General features: G+C 45.0%; 1 protein-coding gene across 1 annotated transcript in view; it reads left to right on the top strand.

Moving 5' to 3' along the window:
- Positions 1-13,695, top strand: part of galnt9 (polypeptide N-acetylgalactosaminyltransferase 9) — a 348,022-nt gene that overhangs the window by 183,118 nt on the left and 151,209 nt on the right. The window contains exon 5 of the mRNA XM_048611757.1: positions 9,853-10,038. Within this exon, the coding sequence (XP_048467714.1) occupies positions 9,853-10,038 (186 nt within the window). The remainder of the gene's footprint in view (positions 1-9,852; positions 10,039-13,695) is intronic.

Here is a 13,695-nt window from a genome sequence, read left to right as displayed (position 1 = left end):
CCCTGCATCTACCCTGTCCAGTCCTGTTAGAATTTTATAAGTCTCTATGAGATCCCCCTTCATTCGTCTGAACTCTCGCAAAAACAATCCCAACCTAGTCAATCTCTCCTCATACGTCAGACCCACCATCCCCAGAATCAGCCTCGTAAACCTTTGCTGCACTCCCTCGAGAGCAGGAGCATCCTTCCTCAGAAAAGGAGACCAAAATTGCACACAATATTCCAGGTGTGGTCTCACCAAGGCCCTGTATAACTGCAGCAACACATCCCTGCTCCTGTACTCAAAACCTCTCGCAATGAAGGCCAACGTACCATTTACCTTCTTTACCGCCTGCTGCACCTGCATGCTCACCTTCAGCGACTGGTGCACAAGGACACCCAGATCCCGCTGCACACTCCCCTCTCCCAATTTACAGCCATTCAGGTAGTAACCTGCCGCCTTGTTTTTGCTTCCAAAGAGACAATTCTATTGGATCATAAGCTGCTGAGTGACTGCAGAGTGATATCTTCTTCCAATACCAGTGCAGCTTACCGGCCCCTATTCTTGCTGTCTGCAACTTCACCCACTTTGCTGATATTCAGGAGTCTTTCTAGATTCCAGCTTCCGGTACTTGCTCATTAGCTGTGGTGATTTGGATTAGTTGTCTGGTATGTGTATACCTGCTGGTCAAATAAATTATAAGCAAATCTTTCCAAAGATAGGAGAGGCAGTAACACAAAAGACACAATGGAAAATCATTGACAAAAGAAACAAAGTGGGAATAAGGAAAACTTATTTAATGTAAAGGCCTGTCATCATCAGGAATGTGCTGCCTGAAAGGTGGAAGCAGATGCAGTAGGAATGTTCAAAAAGGATTGAGATACATTTTTGAAGAAGGAAGCGTTTGCAGGAGACAGCAGAGGACAATGAGACTATTTGGGTCGTTTCAACATTTCATCAAGACATTTGAATAGATGGTGAAGGAGATAAAACTGTAAGAAATAGAAGCAGAAGTAGACCAATCAGCACCTAGAACCTGCTCTGTCGCTCATTAGGATCATGGCTAACCCAACGTTTCTCACATCCACAATCCTGCCCTTTCCCTGTAATCCTTGATTCTCCGACTTAAAGAATGTATCTATCTGTCTCAAATTTCTATATACACAAGGATGACTGATCCAGAGCTAGAGCCTTTTCAACAATTATACTCAAGTAGCTTTTGTCATAACAAAAGATGATGCCTATTGTGTGAAACTGACTTGAGTGTTCAATGGTTTAATTGATCTGTGTTTGATTAGGCAAGGCTGCTATCTGATCTGTGTTGACTATGTTTGATTGGTTAAGGCTGGACAATGACTCAGAGAAAAGTGAACAGGTAACTCTGAAGGTACAGGAAGGTGAGCTGTGAGAATTCATCTGAATGGGTTGCGATTGCAGAGGTTTTCTTGCAAATAAACAGGTCACTCGCTTAGAAGCTGGTGCCACCTTTGCAATGCTCTGAGGTCTGTAAAATCATAGAATCATAGAATCCCTACAGTGTGGAAACAGGCCCTTTGGCTCAGCAAGTCCACACCGACCCTCAGAGCATCCCACCCAGACCCATCCCCCTATAACCCACCTAATCTACACATCCCTGAACACTACGGGCAATTTAGCATGGCCAATCCACCTAGCCTGCACATCTTTGGACTGTGGGAGGAAACCCACGCAGACACAGGGAGAATGTGCAAACTCCACACAGACAGTCGCTCGAGGGTGGAATTGAACCCAGGTCCCTGGCGCTGTGAGGCAGCAGTGCTAACCACTGAGCCACCCCCAAATATAAAATATAAAATATAAAATATAAAATATAAAATATTTAATAGAGGGCCTTACAGGAATGAGTACATTCACCAATGATTATTTTGGTTGTAAAGGGATGGTCTCCCACACTGATTGGATTGTTGTGTTAGAATGAGCTCTGTATTCCTGGAGTGAGGTATGTATATGCATGATGATTTGCCATCCACTACAAGTGGAGAGGCGAAATTAAATGTCCCACACCCATGGGTGACATCAGGCAGTGCCTGTGTTTGGGGGACAAGTTTACCATCTTGTTGTAAAGGGGCCCTTGTTTGGGAATTGGTTTCCAGATGATCACTGTGGCTTTTGTATTTTGTGTTTGGAAGTCTCACCTTTGTCAGTTTGATTGAAATAGTAATTGAATGGCTTAACGCTGAATTAGGAATTTAGGAACAGGAGTAAGCTGTTCAGCACCTTGTCCCTGTTCCACCATTTAATGAGATCATGGCTGACCTGTGGCCTAACTCCATATCTGTTTGCCCATATCCCTTAATACCTTTGCTAAACAAAAATTTATCAATCTCAGATTTAAATTTCAGGCTTAAAATTAACAGTTAACTACAATTTGTGATGCTGTATGTAGTAATAACGATACTTCTATTTAATTATAGTATATTTCAGAGCTTTTAATGACCTGAAGTGCTTCACAGGACTGTTAACTGATGAAAATCTGACACAGAGTCAAATACACGACATTAGGAGAGGGACCAGAGGCATGGCGACTGAGATGGGGTATAAGATGTTTTGTAGGGTTTGTGGAGAGAGGAATACAAAGGCAGAGAGGTTTAAGGTGGGATTTGTGGAGCTTCAAGCCTAACCAATTGAAGGCATATTTGTGAAGAAATTAAAGTTGGTGCTGACCAAGAAACCAGATTGGAGGGGAAGAAGGAATCTCAGACAGTTGTGGAGTTGGAGGAGGTGACAGAGACAGGTAGGGGGCGGAGGGGACTGGAGGAGGTGACAGAGACAGGGAGGGGGGGGAGGGGACTGGAGGGGGCGGGAGGAGGTGACAGAGACAGGGAGGGGGTGGAGGGGACTGGAGGAGGTGACAAAGACAGGGGGGGGGGGGAGGGGACTGGAGGAGGTGACAGAGACAGGGAGGGACAAGGCCATAAAGGGATTTGAAAACTGGAATAAGGGTTTTGAACTGTAGGCACTGCCAAACCTGTGCACTGGTTATGTCTCTAGCCCTGGACATGGAGGCCTGGGTTCAAGTCCCACCTGCTCCAGAGGTGTGAACAGGTTGATTGGAAAAATAGGTTAATTTTTAAATATTTTAGCCAGACTTGGGAGTCAACATACCTCAACAAGCATAGCAACATTGATCCAATAGGAGGAAGTTGACAGAGTTGGGATTCAGGCAAGGGTGGAGCTGACATTCGAGACTGTGGAAGATGAGAGAAGATCGTGGAGGAGTTGGAATTTTTGAGCCTGAAGGTCACAAACTACCCTCTACCTTGACATGTACATTTAATCCATAAATTGTCCATGTCGAGGGTAAATGCCAACACTGGCTAATTAGACCTATTAGTCTGCTTCTCCATTGAGACTGTTTTCATTTGTGAAGTCCTCTCAGCAATTCAGTCATATCCCTGGCTGAACTCCCCCCTATATCCTTCTCAGTGAGGCACCTTGGGTCATTTTTGAGGTATACGATAATGGTTCTGAAAAGGCTAATGCTGAAGATGGCATCAAACTCGACCTAACCTGATGGCATTTATAAGGAATGGCTATTGAGGAAGACAGACCAACCATCTCAGTCTCCTCATAGTCCAAGTAACAATGCCTGTCTATTTTCCTTGATCTGTTTGGACCAAGTAGACCCTGTAGACTCGGTTAGAAAGGTGGTAACTGTCTGCCCAACCATATGTTTGGCAGCGGTTGGCATTGCACACCCACATTGCTCATCTTTATGCAGTGTTAAAGATGCTACATCAATGCACGTTGTTGTTGATGAAAGCTCTGTAGATATATACATTGCAGAATGGGGATCATTCTGTGTATTGTCCCTGATACTGCTGTTGGAATGAACAATCCAAATTTTACTGGCCTGATCAAAACCTCGAATTTTTTAAGGGGAAAGTGTATAAAAACATACAGCAATGATCTTTGTTTCAAACACTCCATGCTTCAGCAACTCTATATAAATAAATTGTCTTTCTTCACTTATGTAATTGCAATTTGGAATTATTCACAGATTCCTTAGAGGCAAGAACCTTCACCAATTTGCTTTTTGCAACTACTTTTGTAACGTAAAGGCTCTCTCGCGCGCTCTCTCTCTCACTCTCTCTGTCTCGGCTGTCTCTGTTCAGGTCGATTAGCCCCAGTGCTGCCTATTGATGTAATGGGAGGAATGAAATCCAGTGCATTAATTCATCTCTTCATTCCTGACCTTTCTCTATTCTCCTATAATGACAGTGCGTGCTGACAGAGGGATGAAAATACTGTCGAAGAACCTCCAGCGAGAAGACTTGTACTTCATCAGTCAGATTGTTCTTTTTGAACTGTCACATGGATTTTGCTCCCAGCTCCCTGTGAAATGAATTGACTGAATGATATAGGCTTTTGATTATTTAAGGCAAGAAGTTCATTAAGAAACCGATTGTGAGCACAGCACGTTGCAACGTCATGCTTGCCATATGGATTAAAAGCTATCCCACCTCGAAAAAACAAATTTAATTACTATCTAATAGTATTTCAACTCAATTTTCAATGTAATATGCAAGTCTAATAGCATTAGTGGTGTGAAATGATACAATCTCCAGTCACTCTGACTTCTTAGGAGCAGAAAGGCTGACGTTTCGGCCTAGACCCTTCATCAGAAATGGGGGAGGGGAAGGGGGTTCTGAAATAAATAGGGAGACGGGGGAGGCGGATAGAAGATGGATAGAGGAGAAGATAGGTGGAGAGGAAACAGACAGGTCAAAGAGGCGGGGATGGAGCCAGTAAAGGTGAGTGTAGGTGGGGAGGTAGGGAGGAGATAGGTCAGTCCAGAGAGGACGGACAGGTCAAGGGGCCGGGATGAGGTTAGTAGGTAGGAGATGGGGGGGGGGCTTGAGGTGGGAGGAGGGGATAGGTGGGAGGTAGCACAGGTTAGGGAGGCGGGGACGAGCTGGGCTGGTTTTGGGATGCAGTCGGGGGAGGGGAGATTTTGAAGCTTGTGAAGTCTACATTGATACCATTGGGCTGCAGGGTTCCCAAGCTGAATATGAGTTGTTGTTCCTGCAACCTTCGGGTAGCATCATTGTGGCACTGCAGGAGACCCTTGCGAACTGAGCGTAGGTGTTCTGCAAAGCGGTCCCCAAGCCTCCGCTTGGTTTCTCCGATGTAGAGGAGGCCACAATGGGTACAGCGGATGCAGTATACTACATTGGCAGATGTGCAGGTGAACATCTGCTTGATGTGGAAAGACTTTTATTGCGAACCGAGCGTAGGTGTTCTGCAAAGCTCGCAATAAACAATTGCACCTCCCAGTCGCGAACCATTTCAACTCCCCCTCCCATTCCTCAGACAACATGTCCATCCTGGGCCTCCTGCAGTGCCACAACGATGCCACCCGAAGGTTGCAGGAACAGCAACTCATATTCCGCTTGGGGACCCTGCAGCCCAATGGTATCAATGTGGATTTCACAAGCTTCAAAATCTCCCCTCCCCCTACCGTGTCCCAAAACCAGCCCAGCTCGTCCCCGCCTCCCTAACCTGTTCTTCCTCCCACCTATCCCCTCCTCCCACCTCAAGCCGCACCCCCATCTCCTACCTACTAACGTCATCCCGCCCCCTTGACCTGTCTGTCCTCCCTGGACTGACCTATCTCCTCCCTACCTCCCCACCTACACTCACCTTTACTGGCTCCATCCCCGCCTCTTTGACCTGTCTGTTTCCTCTCCATCTATCTTCTCCTCTATCCATCTTCTATCCGCCTCCCCCTCTCTCCCTATTTATTTCAGAACCCCCTTCCCCTCCCCCATTTCTGAAGAAGGGTCTAGACCCGAAACGTCAGCCTTCCTGCTCCTCTGATGCTGCTTGGCCTGCCGTGTTCATCCAGCTCTACACCTTGTTATCTCAGATTCTCCAGCATCTGTAGTTCCTACTATCTCTGACTTCTTACACTGGCAAATTTCATTGATTTTATTTCTAATAGTGTTCACCTTTTGAAAGCACAGAACAAATTCTAATAGTTCAATAGATAGCACAGTAGTAAATCTTTCTTATCTGAGAAAAATCTGATTCAAACTGTTTGGAGGAGAATAGCACAACATGGTATTAATGAGTAAAAGCCCTAACTCGTGCTTCTGAAATTCTTGCCTGCTGTGTTAAAGGGTTTTTAATCTTAATACAAGGCTTATTTATGTGCATAAAAGAGCAGCCTGTGTCCTACGGAAACCATGTCAATTTCCACCTCTTCCATCCCCTGATTATTCCTTGCTGTTGAACGTCTCAATCACATTAACTTTAGATATGTCAATTCCAACAAATACATGGTCTGCCTCCCACATTCTACTCAAAACCCTGAAGAAGGGTCATTGGCCTTGGAATTCAGATTCAAAGTTCCTTGAAAGTGGAGTCCCAGGTAGATAGGACAGTGAAGAAGGCATTTAGTATGCTTGCCTTTATTGGTCAGTGCATTGTGTATAAGAGTTGGGAGGTCATGTACAGCCCATTGGTTAGGCCACTGTTGGAATACTGTGTGCAATTCTGGTCTCCCTGCTATAGGAAGAATGTTGTGAAACTTGAAAGGCTTCAGAAAAGATTTACAAGGATGTTGCCAGGGTTGGAGAGTTTGAGCTATAGGGAGGGGCTGAATATCTGGGGCTGTTTTCTCTGGAGCATTGGAGGCTGTGAGGTGACCTTATAGAAGTTTCTAAAGTCATGAGGAGCATGGAGAGGGTGAACAGTCAAGGTCTTTTCCCCAGGGTAGAGGAATCTAAAACTAGAGGGCATAGGTTTAAGGTGAGAGGAGAAAGATTTAAAAGGGATCTAAGGGGCAACGTTTTCACTCAGAGGCTGGTGTGTGTATGGAATGAGCTGCCAGAGGAAGTGGTGGAGGCTGGTACAATTACATTTAAAAGGCATCTGGATGGGTACAGGAATAAGAAGGGTTTAGAGGGACACGGACCAAATGCTGGAAAATGGGACTCGATTATTTTAGGATATCTGATCAGCATGGATGAATTGGACTAAAGGTCTGTTTCTGTGCTGTGCATGTCTGTGACCCAAAACATTAACTCTGTGTTCATTTCCCAGATGCTGCCAGACCTGCTGGGTTTTCCCAGCAATTTCTGCTTTTGTTTGTTTCAGGCCTCCAGCATCCACAGTCCTTTGTCTTATTTTACCCAAAGGTCTGCTGTGCATGTCCTAACTCTCACCAAGTCCCTTTTGTTGTGTTATGCCTCGCAGCAGGTGTGTGATATACCTTTAAAGGACATGCTCAGGATATCATCACCATATGATAGCATGTCACCTAATCATTGCCAAGTTCTCGGTCTCCATCATACTGAGCTCTCACCTTCTGAAGCATGACGTGCTGAGGGAAATGCACATCTGGATTGCATAGCTTGAGCCCAGACTCGGAAGTGGTTGTGATGGTAGTGTATGCATGTAAATACCAGGAGGTGAATTCTTCAATACTATGTGAGCCACATCTCCATTCCAGGAGCTACTTTAAGTATCACAGTGTGAGAAGATGGGGCAGGTCATCAGTATGTGTTGAAGCCTCACATCATCTTTCCACATTTTACTCATGTGCTTACCAGATTCATAGAGGTTTACAGCATGGAAGCAGGCCCTTCAGCCCAACTTGCCCATGCTGCTCAGTTTTCGCAATTAATCTTTTTATTTTATTCATTCATGGGATGACAGCATCTATTGCCCATCAGGGGGCAATTGCAGTTGAGAGTCAACCACATTGCTGTGGGTCTGGAGTCACATGTAGGCCAGACCAGGTAAGGATGACAGTTTCCTTCCCTAAAAGGCATTAGTGAACCAAATGGGTTTTTCCCAACAATCAGCAATGCATTTACATGTCCCTCTAAACCCTTCCTACTCCTATACCCATCCAGATGCCTTTTAAATGTTGTAATTGTACCACTTCCTCTGGCAGCTCATTCCATACACGCACCACCCTCTGTGTGAAAACGTTGCCCCTTAGATCCCTTTTAAATCTTTCTCCTCTCACCTTAAACCTATGCCCTCTAGTTTTAGATTCCTCTACCCTGGGGAAAAGACCTTGACTATTCACCCTCTCCATGCCCCTCATGACTTTAGAAACTTCTATCAGGTCACCTCACAGCCTCCAATGCTCCAGAGAAAACAGCCCCAGATATTCAGCCCCTCCCTATAGCTCAAACCCTCCAACCCTGGCAAAATCCTTGTAAATCTTTTCTGCATTAGACTCTTACTTCCAGATATTTATTGAATTCAAATTCCACCATCTGCCGTGGTGGGATTCAAACCCGGGTCCCCGGAACATTATCTGGCTCTCTGGATTAACAGTCTAGTGATAATACCACTAGGCCATTGCCTCCCCTAATCTAGTCTTATTTGCCTGTGCTTGGTCCATATGCCTCCATACCTATCCTATCCTTGTACCTGTCTAAATGTTTCTTAAATGACAAAATTGTACTTGCTTATACCACTACCTCTGGCAGCCCGTTCCAAACACTCACCCCCCTCCGTGTGAAGAAGTTGCCCCTCTTTTGTATCTCTCTCCCTCACCTTAAACCTAGGCCCTCTAGTTTTAGATTCCCCTACTAGTTCGCACCTGGCAAGGTTTTGATTTTTAAAATTCTCATCTTTGTTTCAAATCCCTCCGTGGCCCATCCATCCCCATCTCTGCCATCACCTGCAGCTGCACAAGATATCAATGCACTTTTCATTTTGGCTTTTTCAGCCTGAATTTTAATCACTCTAGCACTCTGGTGCTAAGTTCTGGAACACCATCCCTCACCCTCATCAAATCTCTTCCTTGCTTTCGTCCCTTAAGAAATGCTTTGAAACCTACCTTTGTCACCAAATCTTTGGCCATGACATGAGCCTAGTGTTTCCCAACATGGCTGTGTCTCCTCTTGCTTCATAATGTTCCTTGTGAAGATCCTTGGGACATTTATTTACATATAAGGGGCCATCTCAGTATAAGAACATAGAGCAGTACAGCCCTTCGGCCCATGATGTTGTGTGGACCTATTATCCTACTCTAAGATCAAACTACCCTGCATACCATATCATCCATATGCCTATCCAAGAGTCATTTAAATGTATAAGTTAGTCTTGTTGTTGGAACATGCTCCCCCACACTGCACCCAGTTTGTTCATCCTTCAGGGATAGGTGATTACTTAGTCTGTAACTGGGCGAGTAATCGCTCTTGCATATTATGTTAGTAATTTTTCTAGAACTTGGGTTGATGGTAGCGCTGGCAAAGCAGCCATTATTGCCCATTCCTTGTGGTCCTGAGGGGGTTAAGATTCAATTGTGATGTTTGGGCTGGAGTTACGTGTAGATCAGGGCTTCTCAAAGTGGGGGTCATGAGTGAAGATGTGGGGCCTGGGAGACTAATGGCTGTTAGGAGTTCCAAAGTGCACAGCGGCTTTGAATCCTCGTGTATTTTACAATCTGTGGGCACAGCCGAAATGCTGGGCCCCCACATGGGGATGATCAGTTGGCTTTAAATTCTTTTGCCAGATGAGGGGATCCTCTCCCATACCTTCCCTAGTCCCCACCCCCTCCTCTAACAGGGTGCATCCCCTCCCCCATCACTCTCACTGCTCTCAACTGGGGGGTAACACCACAGTTTGAGGCTGGAAACAGCAACCCGAGTGCAAAAATACTGCCTTGATGTAGATGCAAGGTTTCCTTATCATAGAGATTGTGAAAGAACCACCGACTGGTTTGTTTACAGCCTGGAAACTCTCGATGGTCATTGTCTGGTGTTGTGAGATGATCCAAATGTGGGGTGGTATCACCACGCTGACTCTGCGTTTTGGTTCCAGTAAACTCTGATGATCTTAATTCCAAACACATTCGCACACACACAGGTCTGGCAGTGTGGGGGCAGCATGGAGGTCCTGCCATGCTCACGAGTGGCCCATATCGAACGCACAAAGAAGCCATACAACAACGACATTGACTACTATGCCAAGCGTAATGCCCTCCGAGCTGCTGAGGTCTGGATGGATGACTTCAAATCACACGTCTATATGGCATGGAACATACCGATTAATGTAAGTATGGGCAAGGCAGGTAAAAATACATGATCTAGAAATGGTTGTGGCCACCGGTGATAGTCTATTTGAGAAGGAGGTAGAGGTATTGGTTAGGGAGCCTGTAGGAGCTAGCAGTATGTTGTCATAGAGTCATACAGCACGGAAACAGACCCTTCGGTACAACCAGTCCATACGGAACATAATCCTGAACTAAACTAGTCCCACCTGCCTGCTCCTGGCCCATATCCCTCCAAACCTTTCCTATTCATGTACTTATCCAAATGTTGTAATTGTACCCGCATCCACTACTTCCTCGTATTGTCAGTCATTATCAGATACCTCTAAAGGTCGAGAGGTTAAATCTGTGCCTTGACCTGAATAATGCTATTTGGTTCTCTTGGCCAGTGCTCCACACCTTTGGTCAGTAACATCTCACATTCCAAAGAGGCTCCAATGTTAAATAAAACTAGTCATTTAACCTACTCAATGGGGTAAGAGTTCAGCAGAGCACAAATGGTAATTAGAAAGGGCCCAATTTGTACTTCAGTTGAAATCTGTTATTCCAGTTTAGTAGCAACTGGAAGATCCACATCATTTCAATATTGTAGATTAGAAACAAGCGCTCCTTAATGTGACAGAGTCTTGGGACCGTTGCAATGTCCCATGCCATAGGACTGGAAACACAAGGGGAAGTGGTGCCTTCCTGGGAGACTGGGAATAGACTTTTAACCTGTTTGAGTGTAGCGGCTGAATTTGTTGTTTGTTGGGGTGCAAATCCTGTGGGGCATTCAGGGGTTAGAACCTCAGGCTGTGCTATGTAGGAATTACATGCACCTACGGTGATGCAGCAATTGTGATCTGTATCACAAACAGGCCAACTCTGTGTTGGATCGAGTTCTGAGTCACTGAGAGGCCCATCATGTGACTTCCAGCTCCCAAACCTGGAAGAACTGGAAACTTCCATGGGAGTCTGTCACCTCTCCAAGCGACTGCCTCAAAGACTCCCTCGAGAATGGAGGGGGTAGTTTGGAGGAGAGAGGAGGGAGACGGGGAGTTTGGAGAAGGGAGAGCTCAGGAAGGGGGAGCTTGGAGAAGTGGGATGGTTGGAGAGGTGGAATTTTAGTGATGGGGGAGCTTGGGGATAGAATCAGAGTGGTCTATAGCACAGAAAAAGGCCCTTCGGCCCATCAAGTTTGCGCCTGTTCAAAGCAATCACCTCACTATTCTAATCCCACTTCCCAGCCCTTAGTCCCTGCCTTGGCATCACAAGTGCACATCTAAATCCTTTTTCTTTAGAGCAGGAGGAGTTTGAGGGGGATGTTTGAGGGCGCAATGTGAGAGGGAGGAGTTTGGGGAAGGCGAGTTGGGGAGCGAAGCATTATGAATTTTTTTTAAAAGTTGTTAAAATGTTGAATGTTGAGAAAAGGACAACGTTTGACTGAGAATCATTCAAATGAATGAGAAGAAATCTGTTTTCCAACCACGATAAGGAACGATGACCTTGAAGATTTTGAATGACCAATGGGGGGGAAGAGCAGGGAATGATACAAATGCAGGGAAGAGGTCACATGATGAATGATCTTGGAAATAGGTCCAACCAGAACTGGCAACCATCATGGCCCCTGGAGCTCTGCTTTGTGAAAGTTGGTCTGGTATTGACCTTCAATAGTGGGATAGGCTTTGCCTGTTCCATTCCCAAGGGAAAACTTTAATCATGAAATTCCTCCCCACGCACCCTCCTTTGCTTCAAGCTTTGTTTTAAATACAACGAAGAATAATGGAGCACTAATCAGTTACTGGGCCTCTTTAGCTATGAAATCAGGAGAGGTGAGGACCAATGAGATACAACTCATTTCCATCTCTTTGTATGGAGCATGACCCAGTGGCCGGTTTGAGGACCGGTTTGTCCTCAGCTGGATAGAAATTATATCCCAAGCATCAATACAATGTGTCCTCAGTTACTCAGGAAAGAAATGTTGGTTTTTCCATAACCACCCAAACTTCAACAAGATAAAAAGAGGGATATCTCAGAGCACCTTAAGTCACTTCATTACTTTCATGAGTGATCACTGGGTAGCGAGAGCATTTGGAGGCAGGAGGTGGTGTAATGAAATGTTTTAATGAGGAAATGATGCAGTCAGTTAACACACAGCAAGCTCCCACAACAAGCAGTGTGACCAAGGCCAACTTTTATACTGGGAATATATAGTCACCAGGATTTTTTTAATATTGAAGATTAAAGAATGGTCTAATAGAGGCCTTTGAGAAAGATAGATGTGATAGAGAGAAATTGATACTGCAGTGGGGAAGAGTCTGGGGAAGTGTTGCTGTAATGATACTGGATTAGTAACCCAAAACCTCAGCTCATTGTTCTGCATTCAATTCCAACTGTAGCAGATGGTGAAGTCTGAATTCAATTGAACAAACCTGGAACCAGTACTAGCCTAATGGTGACCAGTGTCAGTTGTAAAAGTCTGTCTGATTCACTAATGCCCCTTAGGGGAGGAAATATAGCCTAGATGTGACTCCAGACCCACAGCAACGTGGTTTACTCTTAACTGCCCTCTGTAATTAGGGATGGGCAATAAATGCTGGCCTGGCCAATGACACCCTCATCCCATAAGTGAATAAGTGGATTTAACTTTAAAATGAGAGCCAGGCCAGTTAGAAGCAGATTCTGCATACACACAGAATTTTGGAAATCTTAAGTTTTTGTCTCTCAAAATGTTGAGACCGAGAGTCAATGGAAAATTTCAAAACTAACATTGATTGATTCGTGTTAAGCCAGGTTTAATGAACTAAGGTGGATAAATGGAATGGAATCAAGATACAGAGCAGGAGGAAACTCAACTGAATGTTGTTCAAGGACCTGAATGGTGCTGACGTTCCCACTGGGAAATGAGAAGAGTTGAAATTGACCCTTAACTGTCTTAGTTCCACAGTTTTTACTGCAGGCCCCTGACCATCCAGTGCTTTAACTATTGTTTTGTAAGTGATCTGTAAAGGACATGCTCAATTGAAAAATGATCTCCCAGAGAATAAAAAGATTTATTGTACAATGAAGTGCAGGATTGCAACAGATTGGCTAATGGGTCAATTACACACATTGGCCAAAAGTGTTTACCCCATGAAGCAAACAAGATTTCACACGAGTGTCACTATATCCCATTTATAACACAGTTTATTCAGAGACAGTGGCAGCAATTACATTAAGTGAGAGAAGGAGAACACATTTTCTCCGTTTTGAATCTATTAGAAATTTGAAAAGGCAAATGGATTTGAATATGAGGGGGATACATTTACAGGGTTATGTTAATAAAAGTGAGATATGGAACCCAATTGGACCGGAAATAGTACAAGCTCGACAGGTGTACTTCTATGATAAAGAGATAACAAGATGTAGAACTGGATGAACACAGCAGGCCAAGCAGCATCAGAGGAGCAGGAAAGCTGACATTTCGGGCCTAGACCCTTCTTCAGAAATGGGGGAGAGGAAGGAGATTCTGAAATAAATAGGGAGAAGGGGAGAGGTGGATAGAAGATGGATAGAGGAGAAGATAGGTGGAGAGGAGACAGACAGGTCAAAGAGGCGGGATGGACCCAGTAAAGGTGAGTGTAGGTGGGGAGTTAGGGAGGAGATAGGTCAGTCCAGGGAGGACGGACAGGTCAAGGGGG

This window comes from Rhincodon typus, chromosome 24 (genome assembly GCF_021869965.1).
Source record: "Rhincodon typus isolate 14 chromosome 24, sRhiTyp1.1, whole genome shotgun sequence".
Taxonomy (NCBI): domain Eukaryota; kingdom Metazoa; phylum Chordata; class Chondrichthyes; order Orectolobiformes; family Rhincodontidae; genus Rhincodon; species Rhincodon typus.
Note: the sequence above shows the minus strand (reverse complement) of the source record. Positions and strands in the feature narration are given on the sequence as shown.